The sequence below is a fragment of the Orbicella faveolata genome, unplaced genomic scaffold (genome assembly GCF_042242905.1).
Source record: "Orbicella faveolata isolate gen_17 unplaced genomic scaffold, um_ofav_v1 contig_27, whole genome shotgun sequence".
NCBI classification, from domain to species: domain Eukaryota; kingdom Metazoa; phylum Cnidaria; class Anthozoa; order Scleractinia; family Merulinidae; genus Orbicella; species Orbicella faveolata.
In genome coordinates, this window is record NW_028301555.1 from 1644591 (window position 1) to 1669527 (window position 24937).

At 35.5% G+C, this 24937-nt stretch overlaps 3 protein-coding genes across 3 annotated transcripts in view; all 3 read left to right on the plus strand.

The window, feature by feature from the left end:
- The window catches only part of LOC110045895 (uncharacterized), a 42120-nt gene extending 37525 nt beyond the window's left edge, over nt 1–4595 (plus strand). The window contains exons 41-49 of the mRNA XM_089296711.1: nt 307–360; nt 657–728; nt 931–1032; nt 1262–1333; nt 1614–1670; nt 2067–2138; nt 2332–2451; nt 3924–3995; nt 4200–4595. Of these exons, the coding sequence (XP_089152837.1) occupies nt 307–360; nt 657–728; nt 931–1032; nt 1262–1333; nt 1614–1670; nt 2067–2138; nt 2332–2451; nt 3924–3995; nt 4200–4275 (697 nt within the window). The 3' untranslated portion in view covers nt 4276–4595. The remainder of the gene's footprint in view (nt 1–306; nt 361–656; nt 729–930; nt 1033–1261; nt 1334–1613; nt 1671–2066; nt 2139–2331; nt 2452–3923; nt 3996–4199) is intronic.
- Nucleotides 4596–4814: 219 nt separating this feature from the next.
- LOC149107088 (uncharacterized) lies at nt 4815–7548 on the plus strand. The gene is made up of 9 exons (XM_089297109.1): nt 4815–4828; nt 5519–5620; nt 5751–5822; nt 5984–6085; nt 6344–6415; nt 6568–6639; nt 6833–6904; nt 7090–7161; nt 7468–7548. Exons 1-9 carry the CDS (start codon nt 4815–4817, stop codon nt 7541–7543), a joined length of 654 nt encoding a protein of 217 aa, XP_089153235.1. The 3' UTR covers nt 7544–7548.
- A 153-nt stretch (nt 7549–7701) lies between these two features.
- Nucleotides 7702–24937, plus strand: part of LOC110045893 (uncharacterized) — a 72367-nt gene continuing 55131 nt past the window's right edge. The window contains exons 1-42 of the mRNA XM_089297110.1: nt 7702–7709; nt 7848–7949; nt 8186–8257; nt 8419–8520; nt 8812–8883; nt 9027–9098; nt 9543–9614; nt 10207–10308; nt 10547–10618; nt 10774–10875; nt 11383–11454; nt 11648–11704; nt 11894–11965; nt 12557–12658; nt 12897–12968; nt 13124–13225; nt 13742–13813; nt 14007–14078; nt 14272–14343; nt 14650–14721; nt 14936–15037; nt 15276–15347; nt 15509–15610; nt 16122–16193; nt 16402–16458; nt 16644–16715; nt 17402–17503; nt 17741–17812; nt 17974–18075; nt 19071–19124; nt 19414–19485; nt 19777–19848; nt 20051–20152; nt 20382–20453; nt 20658–20759; nt 20985–21056; nt 21328–21399; nt 23234–23305; nt 23592–23663; nt 24054–24125; nt 24422–24493; nt 24696–24797. Coding sequence (XP_089153236.1) covers nt 7702–7709; nt 7848–7949; nt 8186–8257; nt 8419–8520; nt 8812–8883; nt 9027–9098; nt 9543–9614; nt 10207–10308; nt 10547–10618; nt 10774–10875; nt 11383–11454; nt 11648–11704; nt 11894–11965; nt 12557–12658; nt 12897–12968; nt 13124–13225; nt 13742–13813; nt 14007–14078; nt 14272–14343; nt 14650–14721; nt 14936–15037; nt 15276–15347; nt 15509–15610; nt 16122–16193; nt 16402–16458; nt 16644–16715; nt 17402–17503; nt 17741–17812; nt 17974–18075; nt 19071–19124; nt 19414–19485; nt 19777–19848; nt 20051–20152; nt 20382–20453; nt 20658–20759; nt 20985–21056; nt 21328–21399; nt 23234–23305; nt 23592–23663; nt 24054–24125; nt 24422–24493; nt 24696–24797 — 3302 coding nt within the window. The remainder of the gene's footprint in view (nt 7710–7847; nt 7950–8185; nt 8258–8418; nt 8521–8811; nt 8884–9026; nt 9099–9542; nt 9615–10206; nt 10309–10546; nt 10619–10773; nt 10876–11382; nt 11455–11647; nt 11705–11893; nt 11966–12556; nt 12659–12896; nt 12969–13123; nt 13226–13741; nt 13814–14006; nt 14079–14271; nt 14344–14649; nt 14722–14935; nt 15038–15275; nt 15348–15508; nt 15611–16121; nt 16194–16401; nt 16459–16643; nt 16716–17401; nt 17504–17740; nt 17813–17973; nt 18076–19070; nt 19125–19413; nt 19486–19776; nt 19849–20050; nt 20153–20381; nt 20454–20657; nt 20760–20984; nt 21057–21327; nt 21400–23233; nt 23306–23591; nt 23664–24053; nt 24126–24421; nt 24494–24695; nt 24798–24937) is intronic.

Below are 24937 nucleotides of genomic sequence, written 5' to 3' on the forward strand. Positions count from 1 at the left end.
TGGACCATGTCGACCCAGTTCGTCGAGGCTTTCGACACTCACTAAAACAAATTTGTCAGCAGCGACTACGTCTAGGTATGTAAAAGTGGATAGATGACATAGTTAGCAATAAGTATCTGGTTTCATGTTTCCCTTTATAATAGTTAACGATAAGTAAAAGCTCACAAACAGAACTAAACACCACAAACTATATAGACAAGATGCTTTTTTTTTCCTTTGAAAAGCTCAGTACTCTTTAAAAAGCTCAGTACACGTAATTTGTACATCATTTGATATCTGTAAATAATGGTTTTTCTTTCCTGTTAGTGTGTCAACTTCAAGTTCTGTGTCGACATCATCAAGTGTGTCCACTTCATCGAGGTAATGTGTTTGCTTGGCTTAAACTATCAGTTCATAGCAAGATCTTGCACGGAATTAGTTATTTGACGTTCAATTGTACCGCTTCTAGTAGGCCCTAAAGTACATTATCACAATGGCCTATCATAGCCAAGCAAAAGAATTCTTTATTAAACAAAATAGGTTTGGCTTCGCATACTTCTCAAACAATGAGCAGTCCTTGTTTGATGGCAACCCTGCTGCATTTCACAAAGCCGTCTTATTTTATTAGCGTTATGATCATAACTTGTTTTGAAAAAGAAATTTTCCTTGATTTTTAGTGTGTCTACTTCAAGTTCTGTGTCGACGTCATCGTCAATATCGACATCATCTAGTGTGTCCACTTCATCGAGGTAACTACGTTTTAAATAATTATAGTTTTTTATAGTCCCAAGCTTCAACGAAAGAAATCGTTGTTGCGTGCACGTCTTGTACTATGTAGACCCATCTTAGGTAAGAGCCAGGTGAAACGTACTGTAGCCTTCGTAAGAATACTTAGCCGATAATTTTCTCATCCCCAAATATATTTAAAACGATCTGTGTTTTTGCTTGTAGTTTGTCGACATCAAGTTCTATTTCAACATCGTCGTCGGTATCGACATCATCAAGTGTATCGACACCAACCACGACTAGTCTATCAACAGCAACTACGTCAAGGTATCAGAGAATCGAAGTTTTCTATAGCAATGTCTTGATTTAATAGTCAGATCGTTTTCTGACCTCCAATATACTGCACTTACCAAACCGCAAGGTTGAAGAGTAGTCATTACGGAGCCGGTGAAAGTTGTAAAAGTTAATTTTTAAAGATATATACCAGCATGTTGTTAAAAGAAGAATTATATTAATTACATTAATAATATAAATAATCACTGATCTTTCCTCTTAGTGTGTCCACATCAAGTTCTGTTTCGACATCATCGTCAATATCAACGTCATCGAGTGTGTCAACTTCGTCAAGGTACTACAGAATGGGGTTAACTTATTCGATCTGAAATGTTACCTAAAACGGTAGCAAAGCACAGTATAATTAACAACAAATTTGTCTGATAAATTCAAAAATGTTTGAATGAAAATTATTTAGCTGTTTCAATTTCTTTTACGAGTGAGAAAAATCAACATGTAATGTCAATTTATTGCGAATTGTCCTTGAAAAGCTCAGTATCATAACACGTGATTTGTACATCTTTTATTTTCTGTAAATAATGGCTTTTCTTTCCTGTTATTGTGTCAACCTCCAGTTCTGTGTCGACATCGTCGTCAATATCAACATCATCAAGTGTGTCCACTTCATCAAGGTAGTAAAGGATTATCTGATTTAGCTGGCTTTTATTTTAACTTAATCTAAGAAGCTCAGTCTTTCCTTTTGTTGTTTAACGTGAGGTTCGTTGTCGACATCGTTGTCAATATCAACATCATCAACTGTGTCCAGTTCATTAATGTAATGTGTTTTCTAGGTTTAGACTATTAGATCAAAGCGAGATCTAGACACTTTTAGTTTCCTTGCCTTGGAGACTTTTAAAAGTTCAGTCTCAACAGCGACAACAACTTTATTATGACTCGCATATTTACAATTTACAAGTGTCTTAACCCATGTGTTTTTTATTTTTAGCCATTAGCTGAGAACTGTTTTGAATTGTTACATTTCGGAACGGCTTTGAATTTTTTAACCAATAACTTTATGTTCCGTTTAGTGTGTCAACGTCTAGTTCTGTGTCGACTTCCTCATCAATATCAACATCATCAAGTGTGTCCACTTCATCAAGGTAATGAAATATTAAATAATTGTAAATGACATATTTATTTTTTCAACAACGATTGTTCAAGCCTGTGTACTCAGTTCAGCTGAAATACTGGTCTAGAATAGCAATATTTTCCTGATATCGAAATATAAAAATGACTTAAGCTCTTGCTGTATTAAACTTTCCTTTTGTTTGTTTCTATTGTGTCAACAACAAGTTCTGCTTCATCATCGTCTTCAAGTCAAGGACAACAGACAGTTAGTAGGAAATCAACGAGATTCACTACCTTTTCTTCGATTAAATCGACACCACCAAACATTATCACTTTAACAAGCAGGTTGGTAACCTTTACTGTTGTTGTGTCCATTATGGACAAAGGAGCATGCAAATACTATACTTTCGCTTTGTTTTTGTTCTAGAACTTTACTTAGAATAACAAATCACTAATAACTTTTAAAACTTTCCTGGTAAAACATCCTCTTGGGGCAGGTGTAGAAATGGAGTTGCAGACTGCAATTTTTTCCCTGGTCAGTCTCACTGTGTTTTGTTAAAAATACGCAATCTTTTGATCTCCCTCGGTAATAAATTAAAAGTGAGACCACGAGCCTAGACAAGACGTCTTTGAAAGGGAAAAAAAATTGTTCATGGCTTCTAACCTACTTTAAAAATTCTAGATTTTGCATTGTTATCGTTGCAGTCCATGTTTACTTTGTGTCCGGTTTAAACTGTAGATACCTAAGCCTCTATACCAAATTAAATTATACCAAGAATTTTGGAAGGAAAAAACTTTCACGACGTCAAATTGCTAGCGTCCGAATCACGTTTTGAAAGGTACAAGTCAGTGTTTTTTTTTTTTTGTTCGCTTATTCAATTTGTTCCTAAGTTTCCGGACCGAAGGGCTAAAAAACCTGTCTGCGCTTTGCAATATTCAGTTGCAGTGAAACGTTGCAGAACATTTTCGAAATAGGATTTTTAAAAAATGTGGAGTGATCGTACAAAAATCGTCTTTGGAAAAAAAATTTCCGAACGAAACAACGTTTTTTTGTTTGTATGTTAAGGTAGCTGCTGTCCAAATTTGAAAGCAAACTATCAAATTCGCTTGGACTTGTAGCTTGCAAAAGATGATTCGAACGCTCGCATTTAGAGGTCAAGACAAATTCGACAATTCATTTTCTTTCGAAATTCTTCGCCGGTATAATTTTATACCCACCTAAATAAGCTTAGACTTTATACAGGGATTTAGGTATCAGCAGTCTAAACCGGACGCACTACATCACTAGGACGTTAGACAGGTATACAGTAACATTAAAATGAGTCGTTGGAGTGGGGACACGATATTAGAGAATCAATGGTTGCAAACATCCAATAAACTGTAGTTTTCTTCACTGTTTAGATTTTACTAGTTACTCTTAAGTTATTTTATATTTACTTTTAACTATCCGCCTAAGGTTTAAATCTATTTTGTCAGTATTTTGCTCTTTCGCGTCTCTAGTTCAAGTGTGCCCACTAGTTCAAGGTAATGTATTTGGTTGGCTTCAACTATTAGATCAAAGTAAGATCTTGTACACTACAATTTTCCTCACGTTGAAATTCACTGCTTGTAGTAGATAACTAAACTGGATTACCAAAAGGGCTTATTCGAGTTAAGCAAAAGAATTGCTTAAAATAATCAATAAGTTTGGCTTTACATGATTCTCAGAGAAGGACCAGTCCATATATCATGGTAACCCCGCTTGATTTCACAAAGCCGTCATATTTTGTTGCCGTTATCGATTTTGTTTTAAAAATAGCAATTTTCTTTGACTTTAGTGTGTCTACTTCAAGTTCTGTGTCGACATCATCGTCAGTATCAACATCATCAAGTGTGTCCACTTCATCAAGGTAATGTGTAATTACTATTTTAAGTTAGGTTATATTTTTATCTCAATTAAAACAAACAAAGTTTAGTCTATAAGTTTCCAAAATTAAATAGTGTTTATAGAGTGTTGATGTCGAAATTAAAACTTTCCTTGACTTATCTATTTTCGCAGCTTATAAGAATAACTCTCTAACGTTTATGATGGTGATCGATTTTCCTGTTTTTAGTGTGTCCACTTCAAGTTCTTTGTCGACATCATCGACAGTCTCAACGTCATCAAGTGTGTCCACTTCGTCAAGGTAACGGAACATAACCACTTAAAAGGTTGACCAATTTATCTCAAACTTATATTTATACACTTTTTTTTGTTTATTCAACTTCAATTTCGGTGTCGACATCATCGCCACTATCATTAATTCTGTCAACTTCGTCAACGAAACAATTAGTATTTTATTTCTAACTGAAGTTGTAATGTAAATTTCAATGACCTAACCCAAAGAACTGTAATATTATTAAAAAATGATCAGTCATACTCAGTAATCTTGAAGTTTCAAGCAATCTTGCTAATGAGCATTATTCACTCTTTCCGGAATAAATAATACGCGATCCAAACAAAAACAAAATGGCCGACTCACGTCTCTGAATCTCAAATCCTGAAAATATAAGAAGATTCTGTACCAGAAAATACAAAGTAGGCTGTGAAATTTGGCCTGAAAGTTTTCAAAGAATAAAAAAAAACTTACCGAAGTTCGCCGGACTTTCCAACAGTTTCAGTAAACGTCCTTGGCAATCACAGATTTCATCAATCTAAGCAAATCGCTCTTCACCCGGCATTATCAGAAATGAATACCGCAAGGTTCATCGGCAGAAACATCAAGTGCTATTAAACGAAGCACCTCCACGAGTATTCAAGAGAACGTCTTTGTGCAACAAAACATCCAGTTTTCAACACAGTCCTGTGCACACGGTATAATTTCACGTTGATCCTTCGGAAACAACTCTTTCAAGTTTTCAGTTCAAATCAAGTGCAATTGAAACCTGGATTGAATGGTGAAATTGGTTTCCAACTGCTCATTTGATCGGTGTTAAAAGACCATTTTGGTAGATTTTGACAAGGATTTTATCCAATGTTAGCTAAATTTGCCATGTTTGAAGAATCTGTTACTAGTTTCGCGCATGCTTCCCGCTCCTTGCACATATTTTTACAAATGAATTGAGAGGTCAATTAATTGAGATCGACTTTTAATGGTTTTCTTTTCGTCTGTTATTGAGATCACTTCGTGTGAATAGACTAAAACAATTATTCTTTTAATCTCGGTTAATACCGGCAGAATATTTACGTCCATTTCAAAGAAAAATAATTTTTTAAATACTTTGGTGACAAGTCAAAACGAATGAAATTGTGTTTAAACGATTCTTCCACCATGAACACCCAGTTTAGGAGCATAACAAGTGGAACGAAGCCTTCGTAAACATACTTAACGATAATTTTCTAATCCTCAAATATAATAATAATTCAAAACGATCTTTCTTTTTGTGTTTGTAGTTTGTCGACATCAAGTTCTGTTTCAACATCGTCGTCGGTATCGACATCATCAAGTGTATCGACACCAACCACGACTAGTCTATCAACAGCAACCACATCAAGGTATCAGAGAATCCATGTTTTCAGTAATATCTTGATGAAACATATACGATATGATGAACTTGTTTCAAGACATTCACAAGTCCTCGCCCTGATTAAAATCATATCAATAATCTCTGAACTTTCCTTTTAGTGTCTCAACTTCAAGTTCTGTGTCGACATCATCGTCAATATCAACGTCATCAAGTGTGTCAACTTCGTCGAGGTATAACAGAGTATGCTTAACTAATTCGATTTGTAAAATTACTTTAACCCGTAACACAGTATAATGGTTGAATGCAAATTATTAAGGCGTATAAAGTTTCTCTTCAAGTGACAAAAATCAACATTTGACAATTCATGTGGAAATTCTCGTTTCCTCTCTAGTATTTCAACATCAAGTTCTATTTCAACATCGTCGTCGGCATCGACATCATCGAGTGTTTCGACACCCACTACGACCAGTTTGTCAACAGCAACTACGTCTAGGTATGGAGGAATCAACAGATAACATAGTCAACAACAAGCTTTTGTTTTTACCAGTCTATTTTTAACGGTTTACTATAGTTATCACTTACTTTTGGAACACTCATCATGAATTCATCTCAAAGATAGGTACTAGCGAAGTTGCATGTTTGCGTCATGCAGACCTTCACAAGCTCTTTATCTTAGCACTTATGATTTGTATTTGGAAGTGAATTAGGAATGTTCAAATGTCTCAAAGTAATCACTGTACTTTCCTTGTAGTGTCTCAACTTCAAGTTCCGTATCGACATCATCGTCAATATCAACATCATCAAGTGTGTCCACTTCGTCAAGGTAGCAATGAAGTTATAGTATATTATGATAGAAGTAATGATTGCATCAAGTATCCAACTATAAGAATTCCAGAAAAGCAACCTTTTAAGAGCTCATGTCGGGAATATGAAGTGATGATCTTCCGTGTCTGTTTGCTTTTTTTTGTTCTCTAGTGTGTCGACATCTAGTTCTGTTTCAACATCATCGTCAATATCGACGTCATCGAGTGTGTCCACTTCATCAAGGTAAAGACTGATTGTTAGTTTAATTTAGTTTTCACAGGCTTAGTTGAGCCTTTAATTTTATGATCTTGAATTGTGTTAATGGAGTACCGATGTCGAAATTAAACTTTTCCTGGAGTTACTTTTGCAGTTCACAACCGACAAGAAAAATTCTGTTTCGTTTGCTCTATGATGATAATTGATTTTTCTCTTTAAGTGTCTCCTCTTCAAGTTCTGTGTCGACATCATCGTCAGTATCAACGTCATCAAGTGTGTCCACTTCGTCAAGGTAGCGATTAATTTTATAGTACCTTATGTGAGTTTTGATTATTGCTTCAAGTATCCAACTATGATGACTGAGAATGGTATTAATTTGGTTATCGTTTAAACAACTTTTTTTAATTACTGAAGAAAATCAACCTTTTAAAAAGTCATCTCAGGAATATAAAGTGATGATCTTCCGTTTTTTTCTAGTGCATCCACATCTAGTTCTGTTTCAACATCATCTTCAATATCGACGTCATCGAGTGTGTCCACTTCATCAAGGTAAAGACTGATTATTAGTTTAATTTAGCTTCCCTTGTTAGATAATACAAACAAAATTTAAGGTATTTTTACGATACTCGATGATTTTTAAGATAATTTATATTACCTGGTAAGGCTTAAAATCAATTCAGTCCTGAACTAGGCTATCCTAGGCTTCGTTGAACCTATAATTTCAGAATCTTGAATTGTGTTCATTGAGTATTGAAGTCGAAATTAAACTTTTCCTGGAGTTGTTATTTTCATAACTGATAAGAAAAACTGTCGTTATCGTTTGCTGTATGATGGTAATGGATTCTTGATTTTTAGTGTGTCAACTTCAAGTTCTGTGTCGACATCATCGTCAATATCAACATCATCAAGTGTTTCCACTTCATCAAGGTAATAAAACATTATCCAATTAAGGTTTGCTTGTCTGTTTTTGAGATCACTTCGTCTGTATATAATAAAACAATTAATCTTTTCAATCTCGGGGAATAGTAGTGGCAGAATATTTATCTCCATTTCAAAGAATAATTTTTAAAGAGTCATAGGTTAGAGCGAATGAGATAGTTGTTGTGTGAACGATTCTTGCACTATGTAGACCTAGTTTAGGGGAGTACCAGGTGGAACGTAACGTTCGTAAAGACACTTAGGCGATAATTTTCTAATCCTTAAACATAATGAACGATCTTTCTCTTTGTTTCCAGTTTGTCCACATCAAGTTCTATTTCAACATCGTCGTCGGTATCGACATCATCAAGTGTATCGACACCCACTACGACTAGTCTATCAACAGCAACCACGTCAAGGTATTAGAGAATCCATGTTTTTAGAATAACTTGATGAAATAGTGAGATAGCTTTCCTGACCTCTTAATGTTATATATACCACTTCCAAAGCGCCAGACTGAAGACTGGCCATTATGAAATGAAGTTTTCAAAGGTTAATTTCAATCATATATATCGTGATTTTCTTTTATTAGAGAGATTCTCAAGTCCTTGAACTCATTAAATTCATCGTAAAAATCTCTGAACTTTCCTTCTAGTGTCTCAACTTCAAGTTCTGTGTCGACATCATCGTCAATATCAACGTCATCAAGTGTGTCAACTTCGTCGAGGTATAACAGAGTATGCTTAACTAATTCGATTTGTAAAATTACTTTAACCCGTAGCACAGTATAATGGTTGAATGCAAATTATTAAGGCGTATAACGTTTCTCTTCAAGTGATAAAAATCAACATTTGACAATTCATGTGGAAATTCTCGTTTCCTCTCTAGTATTTCAACATCAAGTTCTATTTCAACATCGTCGTCTGCATCGACATCATCGAGTGTTTCGACGCCCACTACGACCAGTTTGTCAACAGCAACTACGTCTAGGTATGGAGGAATCAACAGATAACATAGTCAACAACAAGCTTTTGGTTTTACTAGTCTATTTTTAACGCTTTACTATAGTTATCACTTACTTTTGGAACACTCGTCGTGAATTCATCTCAAAGATAGGTACTAACAAAGTTGCATTTTTGCGTCATGCAGACCTTCACAAGCTCTTTATCTTAACACTTATGATTTGTATTTGGAAGTGAATTGTTTCTGTTCAGTGTCTCTAACGTTTTTTTCCTGGGAATGTTCAAATGCCTCAAAGTAATCACTGTACTTTCCTTGTAGTGTCTCAACTGCAAGTTCTGTATCGACATCATCGTCAATATCAACATCATCAAGTGTGTCCACTTCGTCAAGGTAGCAATGAAGTTATAGTATATTATGATAGAAGTAATGATTGCATCAAGTATCCAACTATAAGAATTCCAGAAAAGCAACCTTTTAAGAGCTCATCTCGGGAACATGAAGTCATGATCTTCCGTGTTTGTTTTTTTCTCTAGTGTGTCGACATCTAGTTCTGTTTCAACATCGTCGTCAATATCGACGTCATCGAGTGTGTCCACTTCATCAAGGTAAATAATTTAGGTTTCACAGGCTTAGTTTAGCCTTTAATTTCATGATCTTGAATTGTGTTAATGGAGTACCGATGTCGAAATTAAACTTTTCCTGGAGTTGCTTTTTCAGTTCACAGCCGAGAAGAAAAATTCTGTATCGTTTGCTGTATGATGATAATTGATTTTTCTTTTTTAGTGTCTCCTCTTCAAGTTCTGTGTCGACATCATCGTCAATATCAACGTCATCAAGTGTGTCCACTTCGTCAAGGTAGCGATTAATTTGATATTACCTCATTTTGTGAGTTTTGATGATTGCTTCAAGTATCCAACTATGATGACTGAGAATGGTATTAATTTGGTTATCGTTGAAACAACCTTTTTTTAATTACTGAAGAAAATCAACCTTTTAAAAAGTCATCTCAGGAATATAAAGTCAGTGATGATCTTCCGTTTTTTTTCTAGTGCATCCACATCTAGTTCTGTTTCAACATCATCTTCAATATCGACGTCATCGAGTGTGTCCACATCATCAAGGTAAAAACTGATTATTAGTTTAATTTAGCTTCCCTTGTTAGATAATACAAACAAAATTTAAGATATGTTTACGATACTCGATGATTCTTCAGATAATTTATATTACCTGGTAAAGCTTAAAATCAATTCAGTCCTGAACTAGGCTATCCTAGGCTTCGTTGGACCTATAATTTTAAGGTCTTGAATTGTGTTCATTGAGTATTGAAGTCGAAATTAAACTTTTCCTGGAGTTGTTATTTTCATAACTGATAAGAAAAACTGTCGTTATCGTTTGCTGTATGATGGTAATGGATTCTTGATTTTTAGTGTGTCAACTTCAAGTTCTGTGTCGACATCATCGTCAATATCGACGTCATCAAGTGTGTCCACTTCATCAAGGTAATGGAGAGTCTGGTTATCTTATTTTATTTGCTTGCAGAAACTAAAACAAATTGCATTACAGTTAATTGAATATTTAGTGTCAAGTGGTCAGTTTTTCCAAAGAGTTTCATCTCGTTACTTAAGACATCACCGTTTTCACCTGTATAAAAAGGCCGATTTTTCATTGGTTAATCTCAACATACGTGGTGATAATCTTTCCTTCCGTTTTCAGTGTGTCGACATCAAGTTCTGTTTCAACATCGTCGTCGGTATCGACATCATCAAGTGTATCGACACCAACCACGACTAGTCTATCAACAGCAACCACATCAAGGTATCAGAGAATCCATGTTTTCAGTAATATCTTGATAAAATAGTGAGATAGTTTCCTGACCTCTTAATGTAATATATACCACTTTCCAAAGCACCAGACTGATGACTGACCATAATGAAATGAAATTTTCCGATAGGTTAATTTGAAACATATACGATCTGATGAATTTGTTTCAAGACGTTCACAAGTCCTCGCCCTGATTAAAATCATATCAATAATCTCTGAACTTTCCTTCTAGTGTCTCAACTTCAAGCTCTCTGTCGACATCATCGTCAATATCAACGTCATCGAGTGTGTCAACCTCGTCGAGGTATAGCAGAGTAACTAATTCGATTTGTAAAGTTACTTTAATCCGTAGCACAGCATACTGGTTGAATGCAAATTATTAAGGCGTATAACTTTTCTTTTCAAGTGACAAAAATCAACATTTGACAATTCATGTGGAAATTCTCGTTTCCTCTCTAGTATTTCAACATCAAGTTCTATTTCAACATCGTCGTCGGCATCGACATCATCGAGTGTTTCGACACCCACTACGACCAGTTTGTCAACAGCAACTACGTCTAGGTATGGAGGAATCAACAGATAACATAGTCAACAACAAGCTTTTGGTTTTACTAGTCTATTTTTAACGCTTTACTATAGTTATCACTTACTTTTGGAACACTCGTCGTGAATTCATCTCAAAGATAGGTACTAGCGAAGTTGCATTTTTGCGTCATGCAGACCTTCACAAGCTCTTTATCTTAACACTTATGATTTGTATTTGGAAGTGAATTGTTTCTGTTCAGTGTCGTGAACGTTTTTCCTACGAATGTTCAAATGCCTCAAAGTACTAATCACTGTACTTTCCTTGTAGTGTCTCAACTTCAAGTTCTGTGTCGACATCATCGTCAATATCAACATCATCAAGTGTGTCCACTTCGTCAAGGTAGCAATGAAGTTATAGTATATTATGATAGAAGTAATGATTGCATCAAGTATCCAACTGTAAGAATTCCAGAAAAGCAACCTTTTAAGAGCTCATCTCGGGAACATGAAGTCATGATCTTCCGTGTTTGTTTTTTGCTGTAGTGTGTCGACATCTAGTTCTGTTTCAACATCATCGTCAATATCGACGTCATCGAGTGTGTCCACTTCATCAAGGTAAATAATTTAGCTTTCACAGGCTTAGTTGAGCCTTTAATTTTATGATCTTGAATTGTGTTAATGGAGTATCGATGTCGAAATTAAACTTTTCCTGGAGTTACTTTTTCAGTTCACAACCGACAAGAAAAATTCTGTATCGTCTGCTGTATGATGAAACTTAATTTTTCTCTTTAAGTGTCTCCACTTCAAGTTCTGTGTCGACATCATCGTCAGTATCAACGTCATCAAGTGTGTCCACTTCGTCAAGGTAGCGATTAATTTTATAGTACCCTATGTGAGTTTTGATTATTGCTTCAAGTATCCAACTATGAGAACTGAGAATGGTATTAATTTGGTTATCGTTTAAACAACTTTTTTAATTACTGAAGAAAATCAACCTTTTTAAAAGTCATCTCAGGAATATAAAGTCAGTGATGATCTTCCGTTTTTTTTCTAGTGCATCCACATCTAGTTCTGTTTCAACATCATCTTCAATATCGACGTCATCGAGTGTGTCCACATCATCAAGGTAAAAACTGATTATTAGTTTAATATAGCTTCCCTTGTTAGATAATACAAACAAAATTTAAGGTATTTTTACGATACTCGATGATTTTTCAGATAATTTATATTACCTGGTAAAGCTTAAATCAATTCAGTCCTGAACTAGGCTATCCTAGGCTTCGTTGGACCTATAATTTTAAGGTCTTGAATTGTGTTCATTGAGTATTGAAGTCGAAATTAAACTTTTCCTGGAGTTGTTATTTTCATAACTGATAAGAAAAACTGTCGTTATCGTTTGCTGTATGATGGTAATGGATTCTTGATTTTTAGTGTGTCAACTTCAAGTTCTGTGTCGACATCATCGTCAATATCAACATCATCAAGTGTTTCCACTTCATCAAGGTAATGGAGAATCTTGTTATCTTATTTTATTTGCTTGCAGAAACTAAAACAAATTGCATTACAGTTAATTGAATATTTAGTGTCAAGTGGTCAGTTTTTCCAAAGAGTTTCATCTCGTTACTTAAGACATCACCGTTTTCACCTGTATAAAAAGGCCGATTTTTCATTGGTTGATATCAACATACGTGATGATAATCTTTCCTTCCGTTTTCAGTGTGTCGACATCAAGTTCTGTTTCAACATCGTCGTCGGTATCGACATCATCAAGTGTATCGACACCAACCACGACTAGCCTATCAACAGCAACCACATCAAGGTATCAGAGAATCCATGTTTTCAGTAATATCTTGATAAAATAGTGAGATAGTTTCCTGACCTCTTAATGTAATATATACCACTTTCCAAAGCACCAGACTGATGACTGACCATAATGAAATGAAATTTTCCGATAGGTTAATTTGAAACATATACGATATGATGAATTTGTTTCAAGACATTCACAAGTCCTCGCCCTGATTAAAATCATATCAATAATCTCTGAACTTTCTTTCTAGTGTCTCAACTTCAAGTTCTGTGTCGACATCATCGTCAATATCAACGTCATCGAGTGTGTCAACCTCGTCGAGGTATAGCAGAGTAACTAATTCGATTTGTAAAGTTACTTTAATCCGTAGCACAGCATACTGGTTGAATGCAAATTATTAAGGCGTATAACTTTTCTTTTCAAGTGACAAAAATCAACATTTGACAATTCATGTGGAAATTCTCGTTTCCTCTCTAGTATTTCAACATCAAGTTCTATTTCAACATCGTCGTCGGCATCGACATCATCGAGTGTTTCGACACCCACTACGACCAGTTTGTCAACAGCAACTACGTCTAGGTATGGAGGAATCAACAGATAACATAGTCAACAACAAGCTTTTGGTTTTACTAGTCTATTTTTAACGGTTTACTATAGTTATCACTTACTTTTGGAACGCTCATGGCGAATTCATCTCAAAGATAGGTACTAGCGAAGTTGCATTTTTGCGTCATGCAGACCTTCACAAACTCTTCATCTTAACACTTATGATTTGTATTTAGAAGTGACTTGTTTCTGTTCAGTGTCTTGAACGTTTTTTTTTTTTTTTTAGCAATGTTCAAATGCCTCAAAGTAATCACTGTACTTTCCTTGTAGTGTCTCAACTTCAAGTTCTGTGTCGACATCATCGTCAATATCAACATCATCAAGTGTGTCCACTTCGTCAAGGTAGCAATAAAATTATAGTATATTATGATAGAAGTAATGATTGCATCAAGTATCCAACTGTAAGAATTCCAGAAATGCAACCTTTTAAGAGCTCTTCTCGGGAATATGAAGTGATCATCTTCCGTGTTTGTTTTTTTTTTTCTCTAGTGTGTCGACATCTAGTTCTGTTTCAACATCATCGTCAATATCGACGTCATCGAGTGTGTCCACTTCATCAAGGTAAAGACTGATTATTAGTTCAATTTAGCTTTCACAGGCTTAGTTGAGCCTTTAATTTTATGATCTTGAATTGTGTTAATGGTGTACCGATGTCGAAATTAAACTTTTTCTGGAGTTACTTTTTCAGTTCACAGCCGACAAGAAAAATTCTGTATCGTTTGCTGTATGATGATAATTGATTTTTCTTTTTTAGTGTCTCCTCTTCAAGTTCTGTGTCGACATCATCGTCAGTATCAACGTCATCAAGTGTGTCCACTTCGTCAAGGTAGCAATTAATTTCATAGTACCTCATTTTGTGAGTTTTTATGATTCCTTCAAGTATCCAACTATGAGAACTGAGAATGCTATTAATTTGGTTATCGTTGAAACAACTTTTTTTAATTACTGAAGAATATCAACCTTTTAAAAAGTGATCTCAGGAATATGAAGTCAGTGATGATCTTCCGTTGTTTTTCTAGTGCATCCACATCTAGTTCTGTTTCAACATCATCTTCAATATCGACGTCATCGAGTGTGTCCTCATCATCAAGGTAGAAACTGATTATTAGTTTAATATAGCTTCCCTTGTTAGATAATACAAACAAAATTTAAGATATGTTTACCATACTCGATGATTTTTCAGATAATTTATATTACCTGGTAAAGCTTAAAATCAATTCAGTCCTGAACTAGGCTATCCTAGGCTTCGTTTAACCTATAATTTTAGGATCTTGAATTGTGTTCATTGAGTATTGAAGTCGAAATTAAACTTTTCCTGGAGTTGTTATTTTCATAACTGATAAGAAAAACTGTCGTTATCGTTTGCTGTATGATGGTAATGGATTCTTGATTTTTAGTGTGTCAACTTCAAGTTCTGTGTCGACATCATCGTCAATATCGACGTCATCAAGTGTTTCCACTTCATCAAGGTAATGGAGAGTCTGGTTATCTTATTTTATTTGCTTGCAGAAACTAAAACAAATTGCATTACAGTTAATTGAATATTTAGTGTCAAGTGGTCAGTTTTTCCAAAGAGTTTCATCTCGTTACTTAAGACATCAACGTTTTCACCTGTACAAAAAGGCCGATTTTTCATTGGTTGATATCAACATACGTGATGATAATCTTTCCTTCCGTTTTCAGTGTGTCGACATCAAGTTCTGTTTCAACATCGTCGTCGGTATCGACATCATCAAGTGTATCGACACCAACCACGACTAGCCTATCAACAGCAACCACATCAAGGTATCAGAGAATCCATGTTTTCAGTAATATCTTGATAAAATAGTGAGATAGTTTCCTGACCTCTTAATGTAATATATACCACTTTCCAAAGCACCAGACTGATGACTGACCATAATGAAATGAAATTTTCCGATAGGTTAATTTGAAACATATACGATATGATGAATTTGTTTCAAGACATTCACAAGTCCTCGCCCTGATTAAAATCATATCAATAATCTCTGAACTTTCCTTCTAGTGTCTCAACTTCAAGTTCTGTGTCGACATCATCGTCAATATCAACGTCATCGAGTGTGTCAACTTCGTCGAGGTATAATAGAGTATGCTTAACTAATTCGATTTGTAAAGTTACTTTAATCCGTAGCACAGCATACTGGTTGAATGCAAATTATTAAGGCGTATAACTTTTCTTTTCAAGTGACAAAAATCAACATTTGACAGTTCATGTGGAAATTCTCGTTTCCTCTCTAGTATTTCAACATCAAGTTCTATTTCAACATCGTCGTCGGCATCGACATCATCGAGTGTTTCGACACCCACTACGACCAGTTTGTCAACAGCAACTACGTCTAGGTATGGAGGAATCAACAGATAACATAGTCAACAACAAGCTTTTGGTTTTACTAGTCTATTTTTAACGGTTTACTATAGTTATCACTTACTTTTGGAACACTCATCGTGAATTCATCTTAAAGATAGGTACTAGCGAAGTCGCATTTTTGCGTCATGCAGACCTTCACAAGCTCTTTATCTTAACACTTATGATTTGTATTTGGAAGTGACTTGTTTCTGTTCAGTGTCTTGAACGTTTTTTTTCCTAGGAATGTTCAAATGCCTCAAAGTAATCACTGTACTTTCCTTGTAGTGTCTCAACTTCAAGTTCTGTGTCGACATCATCGTCAATATCAACATCATCAAGTGTGTCCACTTCGTCAAGGTAGCAATAAAGTTATAGTATATTATGATAGAAGTAATGATTGCATCAAGTATCCAACTGTAAGAATTCCAGAAATGCAACCTTTTAAGAGCTCTTCTCGGGAATATGAAGTGATCATCTTCCGTGTTTGTTTTTTTTTTTCTCTAGTGTGTCGACATCTAGTTCTGTTTCAACATCATCGTCAATATCGACGTCATCGAGTGTGTCCACTTCATCAAGGTAAAGACTGATTATTAGTTTAATTTAGCTTTCACAGGCTTAGTTGAGCCTTTAATTTTATGATCTTGAATTGTGTTAATGGAGTATCGATGTCGAAATTAAACTTTTCCTGGAGTTACTTTTTCAGTTCACAACCGACAAGAAAAATTCTGTATCGTTTGCTCTATGATGATAATTGATTTTTCTCTTTAAGTGTCTCCACTTCAAGTTCTGTGTCGACATCATCGTCAGTATCAACGTCATCAAGTGTGTCCACTTCGTCAAGGTAGCGATTAGTTTTGTAGTACCTTATGTGAGTTTTGATGATTGCTTTAAGTATCCAACTATGAGAACTGAGAATGGTATTAATTTGGTTATCGTTTAAACAACTTTTTTTAATTACTGAAGAAGATCAACCTTTTAAAAAGTCATCTCAGGAATATAAAGTAATGATCTTCCGTTATTTTCTAGTGCATCCACATCTAGTTCTGTTTCAACATCATCTTCAATATCGACGTCATCGAGTGTGTCCACATCATCAAGGTAAAAACTGAATATTAGTTTAATATAGCTTCCCTTGTTAGATAATACAAACAAAATTTAAGATATTTTTACGATACTCGATGATTTTTCAGATAATTTATATTCCTTGATAAAGTTTAAAATCAATTCAGTCCTGAACTAGGCTATCCTAGGCTTCGTTGGACCTATAATTTTAAGGTCTTGAATTGTGTTCATTGAGTAATGATGTCGAAATTAAACTTTTCCTGGAGTTGTTATTTTCATTACTGATAAGAAAAACTGTCGTTATCGTTTGCTGTGTGATGGTTATGGATTCTTGATTTTTAGTGTGTCAACTTCAAGTTCTGTGTCGACATCATCGTCAATATCAACATCATCAAGTGTTTCCACTTCATCAAGGTAATAAAACATTATCCAATTAAGGTGTGCTTGTCTGTTTTTGAGATCACTTCGTCTGTATATAATAAAACAATTAATCTTTTCAATCTCGGGGAATAGTAGTGGCAGAATATTTATCTCCATTTCAAAGAATAATTTTTAAAGAGTCATAGGTTAGAGCGAATGAGATAGTTGTTGTGTGAACGATTCTTGCACTATGTAGACCTAGTTTAGGGGAGTACCAGGTGGAACGTAACGTTCGTAAAGACACTTAGGTGATAATTTTCTAATCCTTAACCATAACGAACGATCTTTCTCTTTGTTTCCAGTTTGTCCACATCAAGTTCTATTTCAACATCGTCGTCGGTATCGACATCATCAAGTGTATCGACACCCACTACGACTAGTCTATCAACAGCAACCACGTCAAGGTATTAGAGAATCCATGTTTTTAGAAATATCTTGATGAAATAGTGAGATAGCTTCCCTGACCTCTTAATGTTATATATACCACTTCCAAAGCGCCAGACTGAAGACTGGCCATTATGAAATGAAGTTTTCAAAGGTTAATTTCAATCATATATATCGTGATTTTCTTTTATTAGACTGATTCTCAAGTCCTTGAACTCATTAAATTCATCGTAATAATCTCTGAACTTTCCTTTTAGTGTGTCAACTTCAAGTTCTGTGTCGACATCATCGTCAATATCAACGTCATCAAGTGTGTCAACTTCGTCGAGGTATAACAGAGTATGCTTAACTAATTCGATTTGTAAAATTACTTTAACCCGTAGCACAGTATAATGGTTGAATGCAAATTATTAAGGCGCATAACGTTTCTCTTCAAGTGATAAAAATCAACATTTGACAATTCATGTGGAAATTCTCGTTTCCTCTCTAGTATTTCAACATCAAGTTCTATTTCAACATCGTCGTCTGCATCGACATCATCGAGTGTTTCGACGCCCACTACGACCAGTTTGTCAACAGCAACTACGTCTAGGTATGGAGGAATCAACAGATAACATAGTCAACAACAAGCTTTTGGTTTTACTAGTCTATTTTTAACGGTTTACTATAGTTATCACTTACTTTTGGAACACTCGTCGTGAATTCATCTCAAAGATAGGTACTAGCGAAGTTGCATTTTTGCGTCATGCAGACCTTCACAAGCTCTTCATCTTAACACTTATGATTTGTATTTGGAAGTGAATTGCTTCCGTTCAGTGTCTTGAACGTTTTTTTTCCTGGGAATGTTCAAATGCCTCAAAGTAATCACTGTACTTTCCTTGTAGTGTCTCAACTTCAAGTTCTGTGTCGACATCATCGTCAATATCAAAATCATCAAGTGTGTCCACTTCGTCAAGGTAGCAATGAAGTTATAGTATATTATGATAGAAGTAATGATTGCATCAAGTATCCAACTATAAGAATTCCAGAAAAGCAACCTTTTAGAAGAAAATTTAAGATATGTTTACGATACTCGATGATTTTTCATATAATTTATATTACCTGGTAAAGCTTAAAATCAACTCAGTCCTGAACTAGGCTATCTTAGGCTTCTTTGAACCTATAATTTTAGGATCTTGAATTGTGTTCATTGAGTATTGAAGTCGAAATTAAACTTTTCCTGGAGTTGTTATTTTCATAACTGATAAGAAAAACTGTCGTTATCGTTTGCTGTATGATGGTAATGGATTCTTGATTTTTAGTGTGTCAACTTCAAGTTCTGTGTCGACATCATCGTCAATATCAACATCATCAAGTGTGTCCACTTCATCAAGGTAATGGAGAGTCTTGTTATCTTATTTTATTTGCTTGCAGAAACTAAAACAAATTGCATTACAGTTAATTGAATATTTAGTGTCAAGTGGTCAGTTTTTCCAAAGAGTTTCATCTCGTTACTTAAGACATCAGCGTTTTCACCTGTATAAAAAGGCCGATTTTTCATTGGTTGATATCAACATACGTGGTGATAATCTTTCCTTCCGTTTTCAGTGTGTCGACATCGTCGTCAATATCAACATCATCAAGTGTGTCCACTTCATCAAGGTAATGTGTTTGCTTGGCTTAAACTATTATATCAAAGCAAGATCTAGTACAGTCGTATTTTCGTCACGTTCTAATGTAGTTCTTGTAGTAGGTGACAAAACTAGGTTACTAAAATGGCGTATTTTTATTAAGCTAAAGAGCTGCTTATTAAATAATACGTTTGGCTTTGCACAATTCTCAAAGAAGGAGCATTCCATGTTACATGATAACCCTTGTAGATTTCCCAAGCCGTCTTAATTTTTTACCGCTATCAATTTGTTTTGAAATAGCAATTTTCTTTGATTTTTAGTGTGTCCACTTCAAGTTCGGTGTCGACATCGTCGTCAATATCAACATCATCAAGTGTGTCCACTTCATCGAGGTAATGTGTTTGCTTGGCTTAAACTATCAGATCATAGCAAGATCTTGTACGCACTTAATTATTTGACGTTCCACTGTACTACTTATGGTAGGCGCTAAACTAGATTATCACAATGGCGTATTATGGCTAAGCAAAAGAATTGCTAAATGAACAAAATACGTTTGGCTTTGCATACTTCTCAAACAATGACCGGTCCATGTTTGATGGCAACCCTGCTGCATTTCACAAAGCCGTCTTATTTAATTACCGTTATGAATTTGTTTTGAAAAGGAAATTCTCCTTGATTTTTAGTGTGTCCACTTCAAGTTCTGTGTCGACGTCATCGTCATTATCGACATCATCTAGTGCCTCTACTTCATCGAGGTAATTACGTTTTCAATAATTATAGTTTTTTTGTAGTCCCGAGCTTTAACGAAAGAAATCGTTGTTGCGTGTACGTCTTGTACAACGTAGACCCATTTTAGGCGAGAGCCAGGTGGAAGGTACTGTAGCGTTAGTAAGGATACTAGCCGATAATTGTCTAATCCCCAAATATATTTAAAGCGATCGTTTTTTTTGTTTGTAGTTTGTCGACATCAAGTTCTATTTCAACATCGTCGTCGGTATCGACATCATCAAGTGTATCGACACCAACCACGACTAGTCTATCAACAGCAACTACGTCAAGGTATCAGAGAATCGAAGTTTTCTATAGCAATGTCTTGTTTTAATAGTCAGATCGTTTTCTGACCTCCAATATACTGCACTTACCAAAACGCAAGGTTGAAGAGTAGTCATTACGGAGCCGGTGAAGGTTGTAAAAGTTAATTTTTAAAGATATATACCATGAGGTTGTTAAAAGAAGAATTATATTAATTACATTAATAATATAAATAATCACTGATCTTTGCTCTTAGTGTGTCCACGTCAAGTTCTGTTTCGACATCATCGTCAATATCAACGTCATCGAGTGTGTCAACTTCGTCAAGGTACTACAGAATGGGGTTAACTTACTCGATCTGAAATGTTACCTAAAACGGTAGCAAAGCACAGTATAATTAACAAGAAATTTGTCTGATAAATTCAAAAATGTTTGAATGAAAATTATTTAGCTGTTTCAATTTCTTTTACGAGTGACCAAAATGAACATGTAATGTCAATTTATTGTGAAATTCTCCTTGTTCCCTTTGTAGTGTGTCAACATCAAGTTCTGTTTCAACATCGTCGTCGGTATCGACGTCGTCGAGTGTTTCGACACCCACTACAACAAGTTTGTCAACAGCGACTACGTCTAGGTATTTAAAAGTCGATAGATGACATTGTTAGCAATAAGTATCTGTTTTCATGTTTCCCTTTCTAGTAGTTTACGATAGGTAAAAGGTGACAAACAGAACTAAACACCACAAACTATATAGACAAGGTGCTGTTTTTTCTTCGGAGGCCTTCAAAAGCTCAGTATCATAACACGTGATTTGTAATTCTTTGAATTTCTGTAAATAATGGCTTTTCTTTCCTGCTAGTGTGTCAACCTCAAGTTCTGTGTCGACATCATCGTCAATATCAACATCATCAAGTGTGTCCACCTCTTCGAGGTAATCTGTTTGGTTGGCTTACACTATTAGATCAAAGCAAGATCTAGGACGCTCGTATTTTCTTCCCGTTCTAATGTAGCTCTAGATTACTAACCTGGCGTAATTTGATTAAGCTAAAGACGTCCTTATTAAACAATACGTTTTGCTTTCCACAATCCTCAAAGAAGGACAAGTCCATGTTACAGGATGACCCTTGAAGATTTTCCAAAGCCATCTTAATTTTTTACCGGTATCAATTTGTGTTGAAATAGGAATTTTCTTTAATTTGTAGTGTGTCTACTTCAAGTTCTGTGTCGACGTCATCGTCAATATCGACATCATCAAGTGTGTCCACTTCATCAAGGTAATTGAGTATTAAATAATTGTGGTTTTTGTAGTAAACAAATGACAACCAAATGAAAATGTTCTTCTGGCTAGAACGATTTTTCGATCATGTCGACTCACTTCAGCCCAGACCAAGGTCTCATAAACCCTTGGTATCTATACGTAGGCAATATCTTGCTGATCTCTACATATAATAATAATTCACGGTTTCTTTAGTTTTAGTTAAGCGACCCTTCGTTTTGTTTCTAGTTTGTCGACATCAAGTTCAGTAATAAATCAAGCACGAAAGACCGTGTTTGAAAATACAACGCGCAGCGTAGTATTTTTAACGAACTTTGAGGTGTTTGGAAATGTGGTCAAACACTTTCTTGAGTGTTTGATGTATCTTCTCAATATAAACTAAAACTAACGAGAAAACGAAGAAATAAAATCGTAAAAATCTATGCCAATTAAGATCATATATCCAAACACCGTCACGGTCATGATTTCCTTTATCTAAACTTGATGAATTATTAACTAGACGCCTTGCTGCGTGCACCCAGGCATTCGTTTATACACTGAGAATCACTAGCTATATTGCAACTGAGCTAAATTTTCTGCATTTGAAGTTGTACGAAATTCAACCGAATCGATGTGCTTAAGCTATTCTACCTTTGATTGCATTTCTTGGAATCGATTCAGTCGATTAATAGCTTATCACTCGTTTGAAGGCCTTTAGGGCGTGAAATGAGTCAAGGTCTTTATATCAAACGTTCCGTAGCCTTTGTCGTTGTTGTTGTTGTTGTTGTTTTTTGCGCGTTTCTCAAGCAAGCGAGACACTTTAAATTTCAGAGTTATCGCGGTGCGTGACATAGAGCTACGAGCGCGTTTCTCAAAAAACATATACTTATGTCATGATGTTTAGCCCATTCAGATGTGAAACTATTAGGGAAAGTTCTTAAGTAAATGCTTGTTTGTTCAGTACAGATAATCAATCGCCTATATAGTTAAAGTAAGTTCCAGATGTTTAGACAATTTTCCGGCCGCGTAACAGTGCAAACCAAGAATAGTTTTGCTGGGGTCAACATATATTAGTTTCTTTTAGCTTAAATGTACAATAATTCGCTACATGGGTTTCATTCTTGTAAAGACACATAACTCTGTTACAAGAAAATAACCAGAGAATATCGTTTAGCTGGAGATTTTAACTTTATTATACTTGACGAAGTTTCTCAGAGCGTTTTACTTAGGTGTGCTCGAACAGATACATTCGTAAAGAAATTCTCTAACCTTTCTGCTCTTGTTGCTCACACGTTCTTGAGTTCGTGCTGGGATTCTACTTGGTTCACGATCACGTCTAAAAATACGGTGACGCTTGTGAAGATGCTTTTTATCAAGTTGAAGAGTTGATAACTCCGGTTGATAGCTAGCGCTCCTTTGGTATAACATGATTCTTGATAAAGTCACTCAAAATGTTCGCTCGTAAATGGATCTCTCGTAAAGCTTCCAGACCGACCCGTTCTGAAAACGCTAAACGTTCTTTAGTGTTGGTCTACCGCGAACAGTATGTTCGTTTGTATGTGATTTCATCGCCCTAGAAATCATGGAATCCGTGCTAACTTTTCACGACGACAACTTCTGTAAATTCCATGTGCTGTACGCCTGCACAGGTGACGTATACGCTTTAGAGACCAGACGGCGATTTCAGACTGAAGGAGGAAAAAAAAAAGAGCCGGAACTTAAACCCAGGCCTCACTGCCTGGGTAATAAGTTTGAGAATAAAGCTTTCAGAACTTTCATGTAATGCTTTCGTTACAGGATTTTCTCAACAGGAAATAAGAGCTACATTAATAATCACTGTACTTTCCTCTTAGTGTCTCAACTTCAAGTTCTGTATCAACATCATCCTCATTATCAACATCATCAAGTGTGTCCACTTCGTCAAGGTAATGTCCTGCGTTGCCCTTAACTATCAAAGCAATGCTTGGTACATACTTGTTTTCCTGACGTCCATACATACTTCGTGCAGTAGATGACTAATCTTGATTACAAAAAAAGCTTTTACTCGCTGAAGCTGAAGAATTTGTTATAAAATGATTTCGCCGTTTGGTTTCCGATAAATGTTAAAAATACACATTTGCACGTTTTGGCTTTCCCGGATTTCAATAAGCCGTCATAATTTATTTTAGTTACAAATTTAATGGAAACAAAATCAATTTTGCTTGATTTTAGCGTGTCTACTTCAAGTTCTGTGTCGACGTCATCGTCAATATCGACATCATCAAGTTTGTCAACTTCATCGAGGTAATTGAGTATTAAATATTTGTGGGTTTTGTAGTAAACTAACAAAAATAAAATATTATTCTGCCAACGACGATTCTTGGACCATGTCGACCCAGTTCGTCGAGTGTTTCGACACCCACTACAACAAGTTTGTCAACAGCGACTCCGTCTAGGTATGTAAAAGTCGATGGATGACATAGTTAGCAATAAGTATCTGTTTTCATGTTTCCCTTTCTAATAGTTTACGATAGGTAAAAGCTCTCAAACAGAACTAAACACCACAAACTATATAGACAAGATGCTGTTTTTTCCTCGCAGGCCTTGAAAAGCTCAGTACACTTTAAAAAGCTCAGTACACGTAATTTGTACATCATTTGATATCTGTAAATAATGGTTTTTCTTTCCTATTAGTGTGTCAACTTCAAGTTCTGTGTCGACATCATCGTCAATATCAACATCATCAAGTGTGTCCACTTCATCGAGGTAATGTGTTTGCTTGGCTTAAACTATCAGATCATAGGAAGATCCTGCACGTAATTAATTATTTGACGTTCAATTGTACCGCTTCTAGTAGGCCCTAAAGTACATTATCACAATGGCGTATTATGGCTAAGCAAAAGAATTCTTTAGTAAACAAAATACGTGTGGCTTCGCATACTTCTCAAACAATGACCAGTCCTTGTTTGATGGCAACCCTGCTGCATTTCACAAAGCCGTCTTCTTTTATTAGCGTTATGATCATAACTTGTTTTGAAAAAGAAATTTTCCTTGATTTTTAGTGTGTCTTCTTCAAGTTCTGTGTCGACGTCATCGTCAATATCGACATCATCTACTGTGTCCACTTCATCGAGGTAACTACGTTTTAAATAATTATAGTTTTTTATAGTCCCAAGCTTCAACGAAAGAAATCGTTGTTGCGTGCACGTCTGGTGCTATGTAGACCCATTTTAGGTGAGAGCCAGGTGAAACGAACTGTAGCTTTCGTAAGGATACTTAGCCGATAATTTTCTCATCCCCAAATATATTTAAAACGATCTGTGTTTTTGCTTGTAGTTTGTCGACATCAAGTTCTATTTCAACATCGTCGTCGGTATCGACATCATCAAGTGTATCGACACCAACCACGACCAGTCTATCAACAGCAACTACGTCAAGGTATCAGAGAATCGAAATTTTCTGTAGCAATGTCTTGATTTAATAGTCAGATTGTTTTCTGACCTCCAATATACTGTACTTCCCAAAACGCAAGGTTGAAGAGTAGTCATTACGTAGTGAAGGTTGTAAAAGTTAATTTT